Consider the following 23622-nt stretch of genomic DNA (forward strand, 5'->3'; position numbering starts at 1 on the left):
TGGATGGGACTGTCTGCTTCCTGAATGGTGATTTTCTGCTTCCTGGATGGGACTGTCTGCTGTGGGTTTAAGAAGTTTGATCATTCCATTACACCGAATGCAGGCCCTCGCCAGACATGCTTAGCCTTTTAATAAAACTCTGGGAGAAAAACCTCTAGTAGCTGACCCTGTCCTTGATGATTACAGTTGTGTTCAAGCTGTTGCTTCATTTTTTTCAAGCTGGCGGTTTCAGCAAATGTGGTCCCTGGCTTATTCATCTTGGTATTGCTGTCTTTCTCACAGCAGAGAGTCCAACCAGCCTTCCGTCACTGTTCCAGACCCTGCAGGTCTCACAGAGAGACCTACTTAGGATCACAACTTTGCAGTTTCAGTCCATGGTCAGTTGTCTCTGTGACTTCAGGGCCTGTGGTGAGATGACACATTATGGTGGGGGCACATGGAGTGAAATGTCTCACCCTCATGGTCAGGAAGCAAATGAGAGGAAGAGGAGGGTGAGTCCCACAGACCCCCTTCAAGAGCATGCCCCCAGGGAATGAGGGTCACCTAATAGGCTCCACCTCCTAGAGATTCCATCACCTCTTAGTAATTCTACTTAGAACACATGCCTTTAAACATCTGGGCCTTCAGAAGACACTTAGCATCTCACTGTGGCCAAGAACTAAGCCGCATACATAGCTAGTCTTTGGAATGTTGACTAGGCTCACACAAATGTGGGTTTTGTTTGTTTGTTCCTCTCTAGAGTGTGTCAATAACACAGTGGCATGCTGTGGCTCTCCAGAGCGTCTCTAGATAACCCTAGCGAGTTCTGCAGCAGGTTCCCGTGCATTTCTACACGAGTAGAAAAGCGACAAGCAGAAGGTTGCAGTAATTACACCTTGGTAGGCAAAGGTGGTGGCCACAGCAGAGCTTGACTGTGGCTCTTGCCAAGGTCAGCTGCTTCCAGTGACTGCAGATCAGAAAGGTGCCTTGCTTCTAGGCTGGCGATTGATTCATTTAACTTAGAAAAGAGAAACTGAGAGAGGAGACTGTCACAGTTAATGCCTGTTGCCAGTCCTCTCCCCCTGTAACCTTGGAAAGCTTAGTTATCCATAAATTTTCAGCCGTGGACTGTGACAGTTCTCTGCTGATCACATCTTCAATGCTATCTTCCTGTCTCTGGGGAGCCTGGCCACTCCTGCCTGAACTGTTAAGATGTCTCTTCTCATGCCCTCCCTCCCTGAGCCTTCATCTGCCCATCATCTTGTCACTTACTCTTCAGAGCAGCCTTCCTGGCTCCTCACAGTGAGGACCAGACACCGGGTCTTCCCACTGTTCGAGCAGGTGAACAAAGCAAGGCAAGGTCCCAAAGCACATTTGGGGGCTAAAGGAAAATTCTAAGGGCAAACCAGACGAAAGACACAACTGAGAACTGAACCATGATTGGAGCATTAACTACAAATGTGTATAAAACAAAAGACAGGTTCCCCCAAGCCAGCATCACAGGCCAAGAACTACACCTTGGGCAGGGAACAAAGGCAGACACGGGACCTCAAATTGCCTTACACTGGAGCGCCCAAGGGGATCGTAGATCCATATGTTTAGTTCCCAAAATAACTCAGGGCTTTTGGACCTACAGACTAGCTTGAGCCCAACCTGATGTCATAGTCAGTGACCACCAGCCAGAAAATGGAGTAGGACTATGTAAGTGAGAGTCTTCAAAAGTAGACCAAGGGTTCACCTCCAGGGACTCTCTGGACATGGGTTACCTCTTGCAGGATGTTAAGCAGCTCAGTGTAGAATACTTTAGTTTTGTTTGTTTTTTAAAGATAGAGGCAAAGGGCTAGGGAGATGGCTCAGCGGAGACGTGTTTGCTGTGTGGGCAGCGAGACCTGCCTTTGAAGCCCCAGCACTCATGTAAAAGCCAGGAGGGTGAGTGGCACATGCCTGTAAGCCCAGTGCTGGCAGAGAATGGTAAAGACAATGAATGGGTAAGGCAGGATGATTCTGGGGATTTGCTGGCCAGCCAGTCAACCCAATGTGGCAAGCTTCTGAGTCACTGAGAAACCCTGTTTCAAAAAATAATGTGGAAAGTGATTTAAAACAAATAAAAAATACAAAAGGACACCTGGTATCAACTCTGACCTCCATATGCACGTGCATTGGTGAGCTCACACAGGTTCACGTGCATGTACCACACACGCATGTACACAAAGGATGGAGTCGGTAAGTGAAAAACGTCTAGAGAGATTTGAAAGTAGCCAAGGGAAACTTCAGAGAGAAAAAGGGAAAATTTGGCGGACCGGCGAGGGTTAGGCAATGTTAGCATGGAACCCAAGTGAGAACTGCAGATTTACCTGCGGACGAGGAAGAAGCCAGCATGCAGTGGAGGTCGAGGAACTGGGAGAAAAGAGAGCAAAGACACAATGAAAAGCGTGTTTTTCTCAGCAGAGCCAAGGAGAGAATCCCAGATAGAGGCAACACTGTGAGATGGCAGCCGGTAATGTTTCCAGAATTGGTGAAAGACATAGGAAGTGCAATATGCAGCAAGGATGATAGATAACTGGAAAAACCACTGACTCACACGTCAGGGTACAGGAGACAAAAGACAAAGACCCAGCAGCCAAGTGGAAGCTCTGAAAATTTGCTAGACTGGGAGCAGACTTCCTAGCAGCCGCCACAGAAGCTGGGACACAGGTGTCTTCCGGGCACAGAGAAAGATCCCTGCTCTCCTAGAATGTGCAGTAGGGTAAGGAGTGAAGAGAGGACTTTGAAATGGACAAAAATGTGTTACCTATTGACTCTCAGGACTGTGTCACTCTGAATTTCAGGAAGAAGGGGATTACTCCAGAAGGAAGATCTGAGATGCAGGACGCAGTGGTGAACTTAGGAGTTGATAAGAAGTTGCTAAGTGTAGACACTGTTTACAATAATGACAGCATTTGAGAGAGCCAAGCAAGGAGGTCACTGTGTGCCTGGAAGTGACTTCAGAAATGAGTAGTGTTGAGAAGGGCAAGGAGAGATTCGTTAAGCACTGTGGGAAAAGAAGGCCAACAAGATAGGGCCCGGTCTCCAGGACCAGACCCCCGAATTCTCTAACATGGACACCAACAAGAACAAAGACATCTTTCTGAAGGGGAGACCTTGCTGGAGACTTGGGGAAGTGCCTCCCTGGAGCAGAAACCATCTTGCCTGGTTTTAGGAAGAAGGAAGAGAGGCAGGCTGGAGAACGGTGTGTGTAAGCTTGCTAGTGGTGTCCCTGCTACTCAGAAGAAAGGCTAGAAAGACACTCAACATACATCTGTAAAACACATGATCAAAAGGCTTAAGGTAATTAAAAAGAAAATTTATCAGTTGAAAAATAATTATAACATCTAATTTGTGGTGTTAGAGTGAGAATCTATCTGTCAGATAACCATAGCATGCAACTGTTTCAGGACCCCGAAGACTCAGAAGGTGGGTTCATATTCAAACTTTAGACACCCTAATATGTATGTTAGGATGTTAAAGCGGGACCCTTTCAGCCTGATTTTTCTTGAGGGGCTAATAATATACTAGACACCAAGATATCAAGTCTTTTATATGGAGACTTCACAGAAAGAGGAAGGGAGGGGGGACGGAGAGAGAGAAAGAGATAACAGGGGGTACAATGTGGTGGAAGAGGAGGAATCCAATGAGGAGGCCATGGTAAGATTTCCTGAGAAGGTGCTGGATCTCATCTTCCCCCTGAGGCCATTGTCATCATGTTGGATCTACTTGCAGAGGAGATAACTCAGAAGGATGCCAGAAGTCTGAGAGGACATTCCTCCAAGAGATGCCTAGAATGGTGGCAGCTACCCCAAGCCTCATTATAATCCCAGACTCATTTCATCGGGCAGACGGTCATAGGCTGACCTAGCCTTATAAGAGGCTTTGAGGGCTGTTCTTTGGGTTGGTGGCCCCAGTGCTAGGAACCTGACTCATGCTAGATGTTATAGTCAGGCTCCAACTGCAGGTGAGAGACAAGGTGGCTGGTAGCTGTGGTGGTGAGCCTCTGTGGCATGGTGAATGGGACTGCTCTGTGCCCCAGGGTGAGTCAGAGCATGACTGCACCCATGTGAACAGCAGGGTGGGGGTGTGGGGAATCACAATTACCTTGGGTCTTGTCTCCGAGAACAGAGAAAGACACCAGAGGTCAGAGAAGAAGGTGCCACTTACAATTAGGTTGTCAAGTCCAAGCCTGCAAGTCATCTGTGACTCTTGTTATCTCATATCACCTTTGCTTCCAAAGTGGAAAATGTATTAGAGTCACATCAACACCAGCATCTGCTCCTGTCCCACCAAGGTCCCTGTGGTTACTGTGGAAGCCTCTTCCCTTGTGACTTGGCTTCCTCCGTGCTCTTTCTTCTCTCCCCTTTCCTTCCTGATCACTCTGCCATGGCCATCTCAGACCACTGATATCCCTGGAATGTGGCAAGCATCTGTAGGGCCTTGTCTCTCACTGGAATGTTCCAGACTTCTCTAGAGTTCATGATCGCTTCCCTCACCTCATTTGGTTTGCCATTCATGTGTCACCCCAGCACCAAGGCCCCTCTAATGGTCCCCACCAGTCTGCTCATTCCCTGGCTCTGCCTCTGCCCCTGAATGGTTTTATTTTCCTCCATAGGATTTATCACTGTCCGACCTGCTAAATATAAATCCTTGTTTAATTATTCATTTCCCCTCCCCCACCATATAATATGAGCTCCAAGGGGGTACAGACTTCATCTTTTTGTGCACTGTCATATTTTTAGTACCCAGAATAGTGTGTGACACGCCATCTAATAAATATCATTTGAATGAATGAGTGTATGTAATGAAAGGAGCTGAAAGAAGAGGGGGGCTCGTCAATCTTAAATGCCAAAGAAATGTCCTGAGACAGGACTGAAAATTTTCCACTGACTTTAGCAATGAACAGGCCAGTGCCAGTCACCCAAGGGCAGCTCCATCAGAAAGGAATGGACCATGATGTGAGGAATCAAACAGCAAAGAAAAAAATGAACTCAATACAAGTGCGTATTGTTACCACTTGTTTGGGTGAGTGGCGCAAGAGGAAGATAAAGCACACCAGCAGAAGGGGCCCTCCGAGGAGGTATTTAAAGTGGAGGCAACTAGCCTAAAGCACAGAACTCTTCCATGACCTAGCAGTCACACCCCACAAAGGAAGTGAGATTGCTGTATGTGCAAGAGATGTGCTCCCATGTTCACTGCAGCCAAGGTGTCCATCAGCAGAGGAATGAATACAGAAAATGTAGCCCCTGCGCACAATGGAATCCTCTCAGCTTCACAGAAGAGAGGACTCTTGTCCCTTGAAATAGTGTGGCTGAACCTGAAGGGTGTTGTGTTACATAGGATAGGCCAGGCACCATAGAATAAACCTTACATGATTCTACACATATTTGGAATCTTCCAAAACAGAACTCCGAAGCAGAATGGAATGATGCTTCCTTGGTTGTGGAGATGTTGGTCAAAAGTAATAACATCTCGGCCAGGTACAGCATGAAGCGAGATAAATAACAATGCTATATGGTGCGGGAGAATTGTCTGTATTCTGTCAATCATGTTTTAAATAAATGCTGATTGGCCAGGCAGGAAGTATAGGTGGGTCAACCAGACAGGAAGTAGAGGCAGGGTGATGAGAACAGGAGTATTCTGGGAAGAAGGAAGCTCTTTCCGCAGTCCTGTGCAGACCACCAAAGAAGCAGGATGTGACCTGCCCAGATGAGAAAGGTACTGAGCCATGTGGCTAACACAGATAAGAATAATGGGTTAATATAAGTTATAAGAGTTAGCAAGAAGCCTGAGCTAATGGGTCAATCAGTTTTATAACTTATGCAGACTCTCTGTGTGATTTTCTCTGGGACTAAATGGCTGGGGGATCAGGTGGGACAGAAACCCCAACAAGCAGGCCCTCATGTTACAGCTATACTTGAGGATTTCTAAGGGAGGAAATCTTAAATGTTTACAAAATGATTAATATGTGAGGTGGTAGGTTTGTTAATTAGCTTCCTTTAACTTCACATTATATCTCTAAACCAAAACATTACATCATATACCATAGACATACACAGTTCTCATGTGTTGAGCATAGCTTAATAAATATGGAGAGGGCCAAGCACCTCCATGGGCCAGGGAGCAGCTAAGACAAGACTGAAGACAGGAAGAAGTACTGGCTAGAATGAGTCTCAGTGACAGACACCAGACAAGGAGTGATCTGGGAGCATTGTTCCTGACCCTCCAGGCTGAGCTGGAGTGCTGAGTACAGCTGGCGTGCAGCTCAGCTGCTTAGCATGAGGGGTGCTCAGTTTAAAGTCTGTCTTTCCCTGGTGCTTGGGGCAGAAGGTCAACTGCTAAAAAGCGAGTGGGAAAGGCCGGGTTGACAGAGGTTCCTGAAGACAGCAGGGAGGGTTTGGGATTGTGTGAGAGAGAATGAGAGCTGAAAGACCAGCCAAAGAACTGACCTCTGGCCAGGAATTTACAGTGCTGTGCTTCCTCCAGCCAGGCTCAGGCACAAGTCGGGGTTCAACATTTACACTGCAGAGAGTTGGAGGAAGAGGTCTCAGGCCTGGAGTCCCATGCAAGGGAACCATAGCAGAGGGCAGATTCATGAACTTTAACTGCCAACTCGACACAGCCTGGAGTCACCTAAGAAGAAAATTTTAAAGAGTTACTAGGATCAGACTGGCCTGTAGGCGTGTCTGTGGGGTCTTGTCTTGACTGTTAATTGATGTAGATGGGCCCTGCCCACTGTGGGCATCACCCTGTAAGAAAGCCACCCGAGCATGACTCTACAGTGAGCCGGTCAGCAGTACTCCTCTGCGGTTCCTGCTTCACGTTTCAGCTTCAATTCCTGCTTTGACTTCCCTCGGGGATGGACTGTGATGTAGAAGTGTAAGCCATCATTTCCTCCCCTATGAAATTAGAACAGACTCTCAAGGGACCCTTAAGGAACTCTCAGATTCACTCCACTAGAGGGCGACTTGGGGAGGAGCCCCCAAAGGGCCTTAAAAGCCAAAGCAGCCACCACCAGCAGAGGGACAGTAGCAGTGACCAGGTGGGAAAGGCCAGACACCACCTCTTCAGCACTTTCTCTGGGTTCTGACACCCACAGGGCAGAACTCGGGGACAAGAAGAGATCAAGACAGACGTGAGGATGAGGAGGGAAAGGAGGGAGCAGTGGTGAGGGCCCAGGTACACGTAGGGATCTCAGAGAGGCCGGCCTGCAGTGTTCAGGCCCATGAGGCTGGAGGAGTCAGGCACCAATCCGTGATGGCAGAGTCACACTCAGCCTGCCGTCTCTCGCAGACTCAGACTCGCTGCTAGATTTCTCTCCTGTTGACTCCAGCCATGTTCCAGCTCTCTATTTCCTGCCACCCACGGATTCATTAACATTTCTTCCAGTTTTGAACGAATTTTAGATACTATATTTGGGTTGTTTTTTTTTTTAATGAAATCTGCTTAGCTTAGGTTTTATATTCCCTCACTTTTCACTCATCTTTCAGAAAAAATTTTTCTCTTAGCCAGTGTATCTGGCATTTTATTTCCATGCTTAACAATTCCAGTGACTGAAGTCTTTCCTGGCTTTTGCCTCCTCGGTACAGAGTCTATCCGAAAGTGATATTTTGTGAATGAAAACATGTAGAGGGTGCTGGGATGAGACGGAGTAAGCAAAACATAGATAAGCTACGAACTTGTGCTGCAAACCATGCAACGAAACCGAAGAGCAGAGAGCTGTAGGATCAGCTAGGTGAAGTCACTGTCTAGGTGAAGGGACTGGGTTGCATTGTCTCTGGAGGTCAGTAAGGGGATCACAGGAGGACATGATCGGGGGTAATGCTGCTGGTTTTATTGGGAATCTTCTTGGCTTGTTTTGAATAAATACACAGTCATGCTTCATAAGAAGTAGCATTTCTTCTTCACTCACAGTGTAAACAGTATTTAAAGGCTGGTTGTTGTGCTGTGGACCTACCCAAGATTTGCTGTTGAAGTAAGAGTTAATTATTGGTGTGCATGCTTGGGAAAGTGTTGGAGAGCTATCCTTCTGTGTCCTACCTTTGTTCTCTGCGTCTCAGATGCCACCTGCTGAGACGAGTGGGCATGGGCTTGCACCACACCTGAGGTCTACAAGGGTAGGGCTTGCTCAGGCTCCGATCACTTCCAGGCAGAGCCGTGGCCAGAGCTATTGTAGTTCTCTGCCCCGGCTGGCTCCTAATGACAGTTCTCCATACCTGGTAGTGAGACTTTGGGCCTGGCAGTTTGAGATATTTTGCAATTTAAACTATTTTAATTCTGGCTAGAATTAAACCCCTCCCGGGTTGAGTTTAACTTCTTCTGGGGTCATTGTTTGTCCTTGTACACTGCGGGTCACCACCACTTACGCCTTTGTGCCCCTGCTTATCTCCCAGAGCCTGGTGCATGCTGGTGCGTGCTCGCCGTACAGGATGGCCTTTACATGCAGATGTCGCCTTCATTTCCAGTGCCTGAGAGATACAGCTTCTGAGATGGGCAGGCATCCATTCTCCTTCCTATAGTTGCAGCCTAGTGAAGGAAAGTGTGATTTGTATTACTAGTGGAACCTTAGCTATGACATAAAACTTAGTAATGAGCACTCTGTGCCGATTTTATAATCCAATCATTAAGCCCATTTTCATGGCATGAATGCTGTTAACTGCTCTACTTGAAGATGCTTTTTCAAAGTCCTTTTCTGTAGGTCCCTCTTTCTGTCCTCCTCTTAGAATGGAACAACTATGCCAACTCATATTTGTGGGTCTTGGGGCTGTAGTTCTGAATGTGTTTCTTCTTCACACTTAGCTGTGGTTGTAGCACGGTTGGATGCGATCATGCACCTATTTCACCCTAGCACAGACCCTAAGGGACTGGTAGCTGTTCAGACTTATAATTATTTAGGATTTTGTGTGTGCACCACAAGAAAAAAAAACTACGATTTTTTTTTTGTGTCATGCATATGATTTAACTTTTACATTCAATATCCATTTTAGGTTAATGACCTGCCTGTTTTAAACCAATATATTAGTAAGCAATTTAAATCATTCCTGTGTTAATAATTTGTAACTGTGGCCTCTTAGCAAAATGACCTCATTATAATCTTCACATCCTATTTCCTCTGATTAGCTTAATTACTGAAAGGGAAAAAACCTTCAGTTACGCCTTTTTAAACTACAGAAAGCTGTATCTTGGCATCCATCTTCAGCCATGTCTGCCAGCTCTCTCCTTTGTAGCCGTAATTGGATCCTATGCGTCAGACCCACAAGAGAATGGAGCACAGCGCCGGCTCTGTTGGACTAGAACGCCCATTATTAGATTTATAATAACAAATACATAATAACACACAACAATTATAGTCCCTAGAACAAGCCCACTGAATTGCTGAAAAATGAAAAAGTGAAGTCATGTGGGGTATTCCTGTCTGTCGACAAAGTTTCCCCACTCTGAACCCAACTGAAGTCTCTGTCAGAATATTCGCGCTTGTGCACTAGCCGGGCCACTCCTGACCCACTGAGCTGGCTGGTCTCTTTGGCCTGGAGGTTGTTTGCTGTTTTCTGGCCTCGGGTGTGTTCATGTTGGTCTGTGTGGAATGCAACCTGCTTTCTTCCACAGCGAATATGCTGCTTCCTGAAGGATAACTATCAAGCCTAGGACAGCCCGCCTTCCAGGGTCCCATTTTGCATTAATCAGGTATATTGGCAGGTGACTAAGGCGAGCTGGTGCCGTCTCATGATTTAATACTGAGCCTCCTATTGAGGAGTCGGCTGGATGGATGCTTGAGAGAAAGCTCTGACATTCAGGTTTAAATGGAAAGAAAATGAGAAATCAGATAAAGCCAGCCAACCAAATTAATTCACTCAGAACTCCTCCCTGTTCTTTCAGTGGAATTCACAGAAATTCTTTCCTGGAAAAGGTTGGGAAGCCTTCTGGAACAATCACATTGGTGTTTGCCATGTATGCAATGACGTATTTATCTTCCAACTCAGAAAGGCAGCCCCAGTGTTACACTCCATCAGAGTCCTCACACTCTTGAGAGCTTTAGAGAAACATCCGTGAATGCTTCTTTTCTTCATGTGTTCAGCAGCCATCTTCCCAAAAATCCTCTTCCCAGGAGATGATGAGCAGGCTCAGACACATATTGACCAGCATGATCCTGCTCACATGCCCTGCATCCCACAGACGAACAACGTAAGCCTGAGGTAAGACTGAGTCACGTGGCAGTTGCAGACACAAGCACACATCCCGGGCATAGGTTTGTTAGTAAAGAACAGCCCTATGGGTACATCTGGATCTACCAGCTTCCTTAGTCCCTTCTTCAGTTCCCCAAGGCAGAAGAACATTGAACTCACGAGTCTGGCATCTATTCCTCTGCCCTTGAAACCCATGTGATCCCTGAATAAGCCCCTGGACCTCCAGGTATCTCAGTGCCCTGTGTCTGAAAGGACTGCATCAGGATCCTCTCTTCCTCCTTCTGACTCTGCAGATGACTTTATTTTAGTGTCCAGATCTTTGGGACAGCAATGACTATCGACACTCTGCCAGTTGCCTGTGGGCTGAACAGCTTCAGTAGGATTTGTGCTCTGCAGGATATCACTATACTAGAGGTGACAAGAAATTAGGATGAGTTAGAAACAACACATTTGTTTAGTGCTGTGATCCAAGAGCTTAGGGTACTGCTGGACACATTCTCATACTTCATATGTGTTTGTCAAGTGAATGGATACATTTGAAATAATGAGATTTGATAGAGAAACGTCAGTATTCGTATGGAATTCATTATGCAATAATGAGTAAGGAAAACAGATTCATTTTAACTTGGAAGGTTAAAATTTTTTCATCAAGAAATTTAGATTGGGTCTTGAAGAAGAAAATCATCTTTGTCAGAGTGGGAAAGAATCCTACAGGCTGAGGCTTGCCCATGAGCAAAAGCATAGCCCCATCTGAGGGGTGCCAACCTGGAAGGTGGCAGTCCTTGGCCAGATGTAAGAAGGGAAGAGAATTTCAGGAAAAGGGAACAGCTGGGTGGAGGATTAGCAATGGGAGGGGTGTGGGGGGTGAAGACAGGAAAGCATTGGTGGTTCAAAGTTTCATAAGGGTAGTGATGGAGATACAGCAAGAGAGGTAAATTCATGCAGAGCCGTAACTGTGTTAGATAGTTTGAGGACCAGTCATTCTGGCAGGCTGTGTGGAGTGGACCAAGGGGGCAGATGGGAAGATTCAGGGTCTGTGGTGGAGGCTTCCACAATACCCAAGTGCTGGGGAAGTTGAAAGGCCATGTCAACAGAGGAAAAGTAGAGGTCAAGAATAGAGGTCAGATCTCCCCAAATGAGCAGCAGAACTCAGCAGAGACCAGGGTTAAAAATGTGTGAATGGATTGCACACAGACCTTCCTAGTTCTAGCTGAAGTCTGGCAGTAAAGGATACTTTATTATAGATCAGAAAAGTGAAGTGTTGAGGATATGTTGCCTACGTTTCAGAGGAAAAGAGGCTGGAGAAGAAGACAAGATGGTTGTCTGGAGAACAGGAGCGCAAAGTTCCATCAAGGTGACAAAGTAACAAGCTTCCAAAAGTGTCCCACACTCTGTTTCCTTCCTCCCAACTCCTGCCTGTCAGTCAAGAGGTCCACAGCCCTGGATTTTTCCTTTCTTTCTTCTGAAGCACGTCCTCTCTCTGCCATACACTAAAAACTAATAATGCTGAATGGCTTGTGCCTGCCCTGATGATGCAACACGGATGCCGGTTCCAGCCTTCTTTCCTTGCTGAAGTTCCATTTACTTGGACACTTTCCATCTTTCTCCTCTGCTCTGACTTTTTACTGTAGTTGTACTGCTAGATGATTGACCTGCTTAGTGTCTCTCCAGAGCCTTTACACAGCCCAGAGTAAATGGTAGGTATCAGTTAGCCAGCCCTTTCTCTCCTTCATTGCTCACTCCTTTCTTTTCCCTGTTCCTGCCTTATTATTTTTATGGTACTCAGTATCAAACACAGAACTTTGCTTATACTAGACAAACACTCAACTGCTGAGCTGAAGTCCAGCCTCAACAGCTGCTGAATTGAACATTCTTGATTTTAGGTTTCACATACAGCATGCTTTAGTGTCCAGGGCCAGCATACAAAGCTGATGTCAAGGAGAGGCACATTAGGGACTCATTAAATTTAGCAGACACGTGCATTCCTTCCCTATGCAAAAGCATCCTGTAGGCTGTAAGGTCAGAGTGCAGGAACTTCATATATGATCAGTGCTATACTGTATCTAATTAAGTCAAATAATGAGTTCATGGAAGTATGTTTTATCATTTCAGAAAAGGCATGGATTAGGGTGGAGTGTTATCTATTGGAAATAGCTTCTAGAAGCTATAATTGATTGATATGGGTCTTGTGGGGTTGGTAGGATTTAGACAAGTGAAGCAGGAAGATGTTACCTGGTGGGCATGATGGATCAGGAGCTCTGGGTCAGCCTGAGAATGCAGCCCAGCCTGGCTATGGGTCCTTTCCTGGTAAGTAGCAAGTAAGCTGTGGAGAGCCTTCAGAACCCATGGAGTGCGGAGTTGGTCACTGGCATAGGAGGGGACTTCCACATACAAACTATAAATAACTAAAGTGGTGATTACAGAGAGTTAGTTTGGCATGTTGCACAGAATGGGGAGTGTGTGGAATTGGGCTGACAGCACAGAAGCCCAAGGCAGCTTTGTTCCAGAACCTTCAGAACGCTTTCATTTTCTGTTCAAGTAAAGATTTTTCTTTTTAAGATAAAATGTGCTATGCATTTGAAATCATTTTTTCCCAAGCATTCTACCATCTGAGCTGTATCCGGAGCCCCTGTCATCAGGATTGGAGATACGTCGATTCAATCCCTGACACAGTTTAAAAAAACTAGTTTTAATAAAAGCCCTAGCAACCAGTTTGCAGTTTATTCCTCCTAGACTGTCAGGAAAGGACTGATAGAAATAGAGAGACTTTAGTCTAACTTGTCTTGTTGAATTTTAAGATATTTACTTATTTATTTAGGTTCTTTGCAATAGGGTTTCATGTAACTCAGTCTGACCTTGAACTCTCCCTGTAGCTAAGCCCTAAACTCTTGGTTTTCCTGCCTCCGCCTCCCGTGATGGCAGAGCTTGCATCACGAGCCCCTCACTGGAAGCCTCTCACTAGACCCTGCCGTCTCATTGAACGCTTAAGCTTGTTTTCAGTTGTAAGCTTTTGTATTAACATGGCATCTCAAGTCTTCACCCGTGACAATGCTGTATTTGGGTTGAGTGTTCTTAAGATATTTTCGTGGGGAAGCCGTGGTCATCCTCGGCTGTCCTATTTTATATATCACTGAATTTTAAAGGAAATTTCATTACATAAAGAGCAAAACATTTTTCTCAAATATAATGGAGAATCAAGAGAAATATTTAACTAAAATTCCCTTTAAGGAGTGCTTTAAAGCAAATATAGTAACATGCATTCTGAAATACCAAGAATCCAGTTTCCTACTAGGATATATTAGTGCTTCTAACAAAGCCTTTTACCAACTAAATATAACTGGGTCATATGCAAATTAGTAATATTTCAGAAGAGGTTATTTTCATCTACCAATTTTCTGTTTCCTCTTATTGTTATTAAGTTGTTAAACTATGTTAAATTTAGAAAAACAAAAGCATTACTTTCTCTTTGGTTCTTGTGTCTGGATTTTTCCTTCCATTGAAAAGACATTGATTGAGTACATCCTCCAGGACTGGCACCGTTGGGTGCTGGGACACAGAGACCACTCAGGGTGACTGTGCCATCCTGGACAAGGCTGACTGGATAGAATATCACAGCTGCTCATCAGGCTCCAGTCTTTGGTCGAGGAGGCCATAATAAGACAAGGGATAGACAGAAGGGCCAGGGCAGGCTTTGAAGAGGAAGTGGTACCTGAGTTGAGTTTCCAAAGATAGCACAGTAGAAAGCTGGAACCCCAGGACTCAAGAGACAAGGCAGGAATTCCAGGCCAACCTCAACTACAGAGTCACACATTGTCTTAAAACCCCAAAAAGTAAAAGATGTGACAACTAGAAAAAGTGTGATTTCTGGTGGAAAGCAAAATAAATTTCCCTTTCTCACCCTCTACTCTCTCTCTCTCTCTACACACACACACACACACACACACACACACACACACACACACACACATATATATATATAAAATCTGTATTTACCTTTTAAAGCAAGATGTTACTGGGTACTATATTTTCATTCACAAGCCTTGCTGAGTTACAAGACCTCGAGGAGCTTAGGGTGGACTTCTTATTAAGTTGTTTCAGCTTGAGTTCTTACCTATAAGATTAGTCCTTAACTAAGATAAGTTAGTACATGCAGAATTAACTACAGGGAAGAAAAATTTTCAGAAGTAAACTCTAGAAGTTGACACTTAAGGCGTCTTAACAGCTTTTTTCCCTTTTATATATGAAGCTCTATCTCAGGACACTTCAGTGACAGGTGATTTGGTCTACTAAGGAATCCAGCTCGACAGCTTAAACAGTTCAGATTGCTTACCTTATGTCGTTCAACAAATGTTCTCCCAGCCTGCTGAAACAAGTCTGCAGCACCACAGTCTAAGAAGCAGAAAGCAATTTTATCTTCCCCTTAGTTTTCATGCCGCACAGATACTTTAAATCTTGCCCAACTCCTTGAAACCGTGTTATCAGGAGGAATAAAGGAAGCGTTGAGCACGTGGTTCTGGTGAAACTTCCTTAGTCTGCTCCTTCTGCGGGCCATGTGTCACTTTCTCCTTCGAGGGGTGGCATTTCTCCAGCTAGAGCAGCAGTGGTATCATCCGAAGTGGGATCCTCCTCATCAGTTCCTAGACCACACTTGATCACCCCGTGGATCCTGTTACCATGTGTCTAGGGATCTTCCAGACTGAAGCCAGAAGACCGGGTGCAGCTGTACACAGGATGACCTGATCCTTCACACACTTGTCGTTCTTGTCAGTCTCTACCTTTTGCCTGCAAGTTTCAGTACTGGAGTGGTCAGGGTTTATCTCCGGGTGTTTCTCTGCTGCCATGTAACCTGTCATTGAGTTGTCTCTGAGGGCCTGGGCTCACACGACCCCCTCCACGTTTGCTGTCCACCCATATGTTCTGTGGCGATTCCGTGGGGGTTTCACCAATTGCTTTGACTCTTCAACCTTTCCCTTTAAGATGTCTTTTATAATTGTGTAGAAGTTTTCAAACATTGTCTTTCTCTTGCTGTCTTCCTTTTCTCCTCTTCATCTTCTGGAAGTCCCAGTCCTTCTTTGGTAACGGACACTCCAGTCTCGCCCTCAGGTCCTTCAGCTGTGAGGTCCTTCACCGTGTCAGCCATGGGCTCAGTTGTACGGACCACTTCTCAGTCGTGCTGTCAGAGATGTTTCCAGTTAGCTACTTGGTCGTCAGTCTCAGCTGGGGTAAAATGGATGTGCTTCTGGTTTTTCTTCACTCTGGGGCCATACTCCCTGAGAGAAACCCCCTCATCCCCAGAAGCAGGTGTGCAGCAGCACAGCCACTCTGGAAGCATCTTCCAATTTTGAGAGGCTCCATGAATTCCGAGCTTTATATTTTTGAGAAGCATTCATAAAACTTTCTGTAGCTCTCTGCATCTTCTTCCGGGTCAATGGGCGGCTCACGCATTTTTTGACCAAATTTTTTCTAATAACTTTCAAGTTTCTGCTTTGTTGCGACATTTCGTGGAAAATACTTAGAGGGAGAGCCTTGGACTCCGCCACCCCTCTAGTGAACTTCAGATACTCAGAGATTAACTCCTCACAGTTACCCATGCTGGAAACCAGTGTATGTACAACTTGATGCTCTTTTTCTTTTTCTTTTCTTTCTCTTTTGTTTCCAAACAGATCAAAAGGAGCAAATCTTAGGACAAAAAGAAGGGCTCAGAATTCCAATTGTCCTTCATAAAAAACTGCTTTACTGCCAGTGCCCTTCCCAATCATTGCTTATGCTCTTGCGGACCCTCCGCAGTCTTCATTAGCAATGTTATCAGGATCTCTGGGCCAAGTGTCTCTGTTCTGTTTAATTCTTCCTGACCCATGCGCTCCCTTAACCTCCTTCTTGTCACCACCTTCTCGTTGTCACTGGAACCAACACCTTCTTTTTCAGGCTTGTCATCAGACTCCTGTTCTTCTTTATCTTTCTCCTCCTCTTTATCTCCTTTTTCTTCAGCCTCATCATCACGGGCTTCCTTATCTTGTCTCCTTCCCCACAGAGAGAGTGATGGAATAGCCAATAAGCTAAGAATGTTTCTTCCCAACTTCCTTTATTCTCATTTCCTCCGAATACTCAGCTCGGCCTTCTTTCACTCAGCCATAGGATACCCTTTGGTTCACTGAGTTGGTCCTCACTGGGAAGATGCCCCTGCTGAGGACTCAGGCACACTGCTCACCATTACTTTTGGTGACCACAGTCACTTTTCTGCAACCAAATACCCAGAGTGGAAAGTGACACCAAACTGGCCAGTTGCAGAGATAACTGCACCAGTCTGCAAGGTCTCCATGAAGCCTTTGCCAGTCTGGGCAGTTCAGGCTATTGATCAAGTCAGTCTTGGCCATTCTAATTCTAGTGTTGGTTTGATCTTGTTTGTTGGTAAAGAGATTAATGTGCAGCTCCTTCCCTGCGTAGTTTACTAGGATCTGTCAAACTCTCATCTCTGATCTTACCCAGAGGGTCTAATGAATTTGAAATGAGCTCCCTCAGAAAGATTTCTTCATTCAAATAGAAACTATTGATGATCAAGGATGTTACCTGGAAATTTTTTGCCTTAAAGGCAAAAGTCCTAACTTCTTCCTCCTCCATTGGTTGGTCTTGGGTCTGAATTTCCTCAGGCGTCTTTGCTGAGTGACCACACACAAACCGAGACTAGCCGCACCAAGACACTGAAGTGACTCGTATAAGTTTCTTGAACTTTCTACTCCTGGGTAAATATCAGAAGTTTTCTACAACCTCTAGAGGTGCTGAGAGCCTACATGTGTGCACTCTGAAGAATCATACAGTGTACTTTGGGATGTGTTTAATTGCCTGGCAGTGACCTCCACAGACTCTGCATCCTCCTCCCTGGTGGAAGTGCCAGGGAGTATGCACACCCCTCTCACTGTGTTGTGATTCTAATTGCAAGAACTCAATCTCTTAAGAAACATTTTTTCTGTCCATGTCTAGCTTAGGATGAAACTCTCTGAGAACAGTCTCTCATACTGAGAATTGGGATCCAGTCCATCTAGAAATTCAGTCCAGATGTGTGGTTTCAGGCAGTGATTCCAGCCCAGGTGCACCTGAGGTTTTGGTTTCTTACACTGCATCAGCCCCTCCTGTTCCAGGCTTTCCTGGTGCTTTGATGTATTTGTGGCTATTTAGTGACAAGATGGACAGAAAGTTTACAGTGTAGTAACCGTCAAAACAACTCTGTAAAAGAATGTGTTGTCTTCTGCATAGACAAAAGATTCAATAAAATGATGCTGCCCCTGAAGAGCTTCTGAACGTGCCTCCTGGGAAGAGACAACCTTCATTCCAGGAGAGATGAAGGGTTCCATAAGGATAGAATGATGTATATTTCATCTAGTTTATCATGTAAAGGATGAAGGCTTGAAGGTACTGAAAATATAGTAGCTCAGAGACAGATGAGTGGGTGAAGGGAGAAAGATTTAAAGGGAACTTATTGGAAATCTGTGCCTTGTGTTTCAGTGCCGCTGAGAGAGGGAGAAGCAGCCACCAAATGACTAAGGCATCAGTTATAGCTCAGGGGTACTTGAAATAGAACACACCAGCCTTGTAGGAAAGCAGAAGACCAAATAAGAAAGATCCTGTTTATTAAAGTGGATTTTAAATGGAACTTTTCAGTTTTAATTTGGGGCTACTTGCTATTTTACAGATGCCATGTCTATTCCCTCAGAAAAAAGACCATCAATGCAGACAAATATGAGTTTAGTCAAGACACTGGAGGAAACCATCACAAATACTACCACAGGAAGTCCCCCACAAACTCCTCAGGAAAAGCAGCCGGCTGTAGAAAGCTTTGACACACTGGCACCTTCCCAGGCATTTAGGCCGTCTGGTAAAGACGAGTTTGTCAGCCTGGGTCTGAGGATGTTCAAGTCAGAGTCCATGTTCCACAACCAGTCCTCTGTGGAGACACTCTACGTCTCACCCTCATTCAAAACTGTCAGCCCAGAGAAGGAGACCAGAGCCAGTGAGGACGTCCAGACCCCTATGCAGTCCAGAATCTGCTGGATGGAAGAAGATGTGAGCCTCAAGCCCTTAGCCATGCGGGGTGAGTGTGCCCCCAAACAAGCCAATAATGCTAGTGAAAATGCTCTGCAAAGGCCTTCTGTGACCTCTCTGCCTTCTGTCCTTTCCTTGTCTCTTCTGCACACTCCTCGTCAATTCTATCAGGATGTACCCGCCACTGAAGGTCTTCTTGGGTGGTCATGTGTCCTTTTTATTAAATGAGTAGCAGACACTTCGAGCAAGTACTTGATCGAATATATTAGCATCAATTCTGAATAATTGTTATGTAAACCAAATTAGATGTTACTGACATTCACTGAAGTTTCCAGTTAAACATGTAGGTAACTCATGAAGAGACTGTGTGCAAGAGAAGTGGTTTTGTGTGCGGACACATATACGTACACAGCTGTGTGTGCATTCTCTAAGGCTCTATCATACATGCACCAAAGGGTCAAGGAACCATGTCTTTTCTCTGTCTATAAAACACCACAGGGCTGGGCACAGCAGGATGAACCCTTTATCCTTTATCGCAGGAACCGAGGAAGAGGATTGAGTGCAAGGTGAGCAGGGTTGTGTAATGGGTCCCTATGTAAAATAAAACAGGATGAAATGGGCTACGGTTTTATTTAGACTGTGGATAGAGAATCAAGTCCGGCTATTGACTGTCACCTATTAAATCTTGCATTATGCAATTAGACTTTCCTTTTCAAAGTTAATTAGTAAAAGAATAGTTTGTTTGCACATGAATTTTTAAAAAACTAAGTGGTGGCTTTGTTGGTGCTTCTGGATAATAATGCTCACCAACTTGTGTAAGTTCAAAGATTTCAACATAAATCTTTTAAACTGCTTCAAATGCAAATCAAAAATGCATATAAACAAAAGTAATGGAAGCCAGCATGTGAAAATACATATCAATAAGAACAATGGGACAGTGCAGGGGGGGTGGGTAAATGAACTGACCTTGGTCTCCGGCAGTGAATAGTAAGAGATCCTCTTTTAAAAAGAGGTTTCAAAGATTTCTGTTTAAAACATTTTGGTATTAAATAGCCTAAAGGTAGTAAAACTGAATCTTAGGGCTGCCAAGGTGACTCAGCAGGTAAAGACACTTTTTACCAAACTTGATGGCCTGAATTCAATCCCCAGGACCCACACACTGGAAGGAGAGCATCTACTACATGCTTTCTTTTGACTTTCATGCACATTATGACACAAGTATGCATGCACACACACGGACAGACGGACGGACGGACAGATGGGTGGGTGGATGGATGGATGGACGGACGGACGGATGGTTGGATAATACATAAATAAATGTACTTTTTAAAATGAATCTTCGTCTTGTCCTCAAATTAACTTTCTTGCTGAGACTACCTGCCAAGGAAGACACCTCCTGCTGGGCTGCGGTGGCCTCTAGGTATGGCTATGCTCTGGGAAGCTGCTATGGTTGTAATGACATTGATGACCATCTAACACCATAACACCACCTCTTTTTACCAATCTAGAAGCAGTGGGACCTGGAGAACAGAGCTGACGAGTAAAGTGGACTCAAGCCTCATGCAGTAGCTGCTTTAGTTAGAGCACAGGCAGTTTATATTCTGAGGGCTAAAGAGAATCACACGAGTAAAGTGTGCAATCACAAGAACAAGCTGCATGTGGCCAAAACATGTTTTCCTATAGAGACATTTACTTGAATAACAACAGCAAGCAATAACAAGTAATCCTAAGTAAACTACCCGCTACACCTGGGAGGGGCATGAGAAAGCATTCCAGGAACAATTCTGTGTTTTGAAGAAACTGGGGTCATAAGGCTCTTGTCTTGTTTTCTTGGTGTTTTCTCACAAGCACTCAGAAGTCTCATACGACTCCATTCTTGGACCATTTTATGACGTACCTCCCATAATATTAAAGCTGAAAAATTACTGGAAGCTGGTTTAAGTTACCAGAAGACCACCAAGGGAGAAACACAATGGATCCGGACCCCAGGGAGAAGAGTATTTTGACAAGTCCCAGTTGACCTCAGTCATCCCCTCCTTGGGTCAGAAGTGGCTTCCCAGTCTTGCTGGGCTTTGGAGGTTGAGTTTGGGGTTCCAGTGAGAGGCTGAGGAGCCCCAGGGAAGCAGTTCTTTGTGTCTGCAGCTGCACGCTGGAAAGCTGAATGTTCTCAGAGAGAAAGAAACTAAAGCAGGGAGCTTCTGAGACACCAGCGCGCTAAGCAGAGCCTCTGATACCCGTCTGATGTCAGGAAAGAGACAGCATTCCATGAAGATGCTCCTCTTATTCAGCTGGGCCAGGGGACCTGACAGATTCTGCCATTCCGCCACACTCTGGGAAGGGCATGCCAGAAACAGCAGCGTCCTTATATGCAGAACATCCATGTAGAGTCTAGACAGAGTGCCTGCCTCGGGCTCCATTCGGCACCCAGAAAACAGACCTTTTGTGAAAGCTGCTATGATTTCTCACAAAAAAACTTATGCATTTAACCAAAAATTTCTAGGTGTAAGACAGAATGATCAAGTACACAGAAATCCCGCAGGAGCAGAGTCACAGATGTCTAGAATCTAAAGTCATCAGGCATATAAGGCAGAGATTTTCGAATAGAAGATAGACTTTTGTTACACTGCCACCCTCTGTGTTGTGAAAAAGTCAAGTGGGCATTTTAAAGCTCAAAAAATACCGTCCTGAAATGAAGCCCCCCGGCTACTCTGATCCACACGGCCTAGCAGGCATTCCCAGCCTTTGCTGTGGTCGAGCGACACTGTCTGCAAAGTGTACACATAAGAACCAAGGTCGAGCCACCAAAACCAAGACCAAACAAACAAAACCCTCAAAAACTCTCATGTTAAGTTTATGGTTTGTGTTGGGCAGGATTCATAGATGTTATTAACTGTGCGTGGTCACATGCAGCTTAGATCACATGTCTAATATCTCAAGTTGAGCAATAAAGGACAGTTCAGTGTACAGAGACACGGGTGGGGGTGGGGGGAAGAGGTAATGACGAAAGTCTTGAGGGAGACCGAGAAGGGTGAACACTATACATTGTGTATAAATTCTACCCAAATCCTTGACTGATCACTAACTAAACTTGTAGGGAGACCCCCTAATCCCTGCTGGAAACCAAACAACAACAAAAAAAGCCTTCAGCTTCTATGCACTGAATGGTCGACAGTTGGAAGAGTCGGGTCAGTTATCTGCCCACAGGAATAAAATCCAGTCTTCAGGGGACTGCCAGGATCAAGGGGCTCCACAAACATATACTACAACATTTGCAGGGGATTGTCACAGAATCAAGGGGCTCTACCAACATGTACTATGATATTTATTAAATGCCCAACATGGAGCTGGAGATATGGCTCAGTGCTTACGAGAATGTAGTGCCCTTGCAGAGGACCCAAGGCCAGTTTTCAGCAACCACATTGGGTACCTCATAGTGGCCTGCAGCTCCAGCTCCCGTGCTCCCTTTGGCCTCACAGATACCTTCACTCACATGCATAAACCCACACAGACACATAATTAAGAAGAAATAAATAAGTTGCCAGACTTTGAAATTAATAAGAAGCCGTGACCCATAGTGAAGACATGGAAGAAGTTGCTAGAAGCTGACCGCTAGATGACAGACATACTGTGGTTAGCACATGAGTTCATGAAGCAGCCATTAAAAATGCATTCAAGAAGTTGGCCTGACATGGTGAACACTTGTGTATGCAGCATTCATGAAGCTAGGGCAAGAGGATGATGAGTTCAAGGCTAGTCTACACTACATAGTGGTTTGAGGCTAGCCTTGGCTACACAGAAGGATACTGCTCAGCAAACAACATAAAAATGTACCCCAGGGCCTCATTATTCACAATGAGTGAACAGAGAGGGCTGTCTCAGAAGACAAGATGATGAAGGAACAAAACGGACACTGCAGGGAGGAAAACGAATGGAAATGACAACTTCCCTGGAGGTATTTAGCAGTGGACTGGAGATGAAGGAAGGATAAGTAAGGGAATCTGAAGATAAATTAACAGAATAAACTAATCTGCAAATATAAAAAACTAGCAATATGTTTTTAAAACTTTAAGTGTCTGTTCTCCAGCTACAGTAGGGCTAGGTTAGAAAATGCTAGTAAACTACTCAGAAGAACCCTAAATTTGGGGCCCTTACTGGTACCCTTCTAGATAATCTATGAGACAAAGAGGAAACCACAAGTTAAATAAGGAAACATTTCCAGCAGTGACTGATTATAAGAAAGACAGTGGGAGGGCGCTGCTCCGCCTGCACCAGCCCCAGGTTCAAGTCCCTGCAGCACCAGGGAAAAGAAGGATGGGACAGCTACGGACGCTATAAACACCAACAGCAAAGCAGGGTAAGAGACTATTGTGTTGTCGTGGGTTTGGCCCTTGGTGGAAGGGTAAGCTAGCAAATGACTGAAACTGACCTGAGATAACCTTTGTGCTCGCCAAATGTCCCATGTTAAAGGTGTATATTATAATATGTGCATTTATACCTATGTTAAGGGCATATGTATATATAATATGGGAGTGCATACATATACAAACATATATACCTGAGTATATTACCAGGACGATCTTACAAACAATGCCTTGGTCCCATGGAGTTTTGCTGGCCTATTGTAAGGAAGGCGAAGCATCAGGCTTCCTCATTCTTTCTGAATACTCCCAGGGCATTACCCCATCATTTCATGAAGGTGGCTAACCTGCCATCCGTGTCTGACATACAGTGCAAGAAAGATAAATTAGAGAGCAACATAGATTAACATCAAATGCAGAAAGTCTTAATAAGATGTTTGCAAATCAAATCCAGCAAGATCAAGAAGTGACAATGTCCCACAACCCAGTGGGATTCTTCCCAGAGCTGTAGCGTGGGCTTGACGTTTGAAAATGAATCTCTGCAATCCACCACATTAATAGAATAAGATTTAAAATGATATAATTATCTTGATTCATGTAGAAAATTGATACAATTCTACATTCAATTATGATTATAAAAAATGTAAGCAAATTAGGAATAAAAAGAAACTTCCCTCAAGCTGATAACAAGCGTCTTTTAAAATTTGACCGCAGACATAATTAATGATGAAAGAGCGAATACCGTCCAGACTGGATCGGCAAGCGAGCAGGGACGAGTGTCTTCTGAATCAGTTTTCTTCAGCAGTGGGTTAGAGGGCCCAGCCGGACAAAATAGACCATAGGAAGAGATAGAAGATGTGGATACTGGAAAGGAAAAGATTCCTTGCCTTTGTTCAGTGATAACATGACTCTCTATGTAGGAAATTCACACACACATGGTGTACATACACTGCACATATATACACAGACATAAAATCTTTTAAAAATTAATTAAAAATAACTGGGTAGTGGTGGTGCATGGATTTAGTCTGAGCACT

The 23622-nt window shown here is 44.8% G+C and overlaps 1 protein-coding gene and 1 pseudogene across 1 annotated transcript in view; one reads left to right on the top strand and one right to left on the bottom strand.

Annotated features, from left to right (window-relative positions):
• Window positions 1-23622, top strand: part of Enthd1 (ENTH domain containing 1) — a 119815-nt gene that overhangs the window by 84294 nt on the left and 11899 nt on the right. The window contains exon 6 of the mRNA XM_048454897.3: window positions 17878-18276. Within this exon, the coding sequence (XP_048310854.3) occupies window positions 17878-18276 (399 nt within the window). The remainder of the gene's footprint in view (window positions 1-17877; window positions 18277-23622) is intronic.
• Window positions 14718-16808, bottom strand: LOC125413453 (heat shock protein HSP 90-alpha pseudogene; annotated as a pseudogene).

This window comes from Myodes glareolus, chromosome 19 (genome assembly GCF_982192425.1).
Source record: "Myodes glareolus chromosome 19, mMyoGla1.1, whole genome shotgun sequence".
NCBI lineage: Eukaryota > Metazoa > Chordata > Mammalia > Rodentia > Cricetidae > Myodes > Myodes glareolus.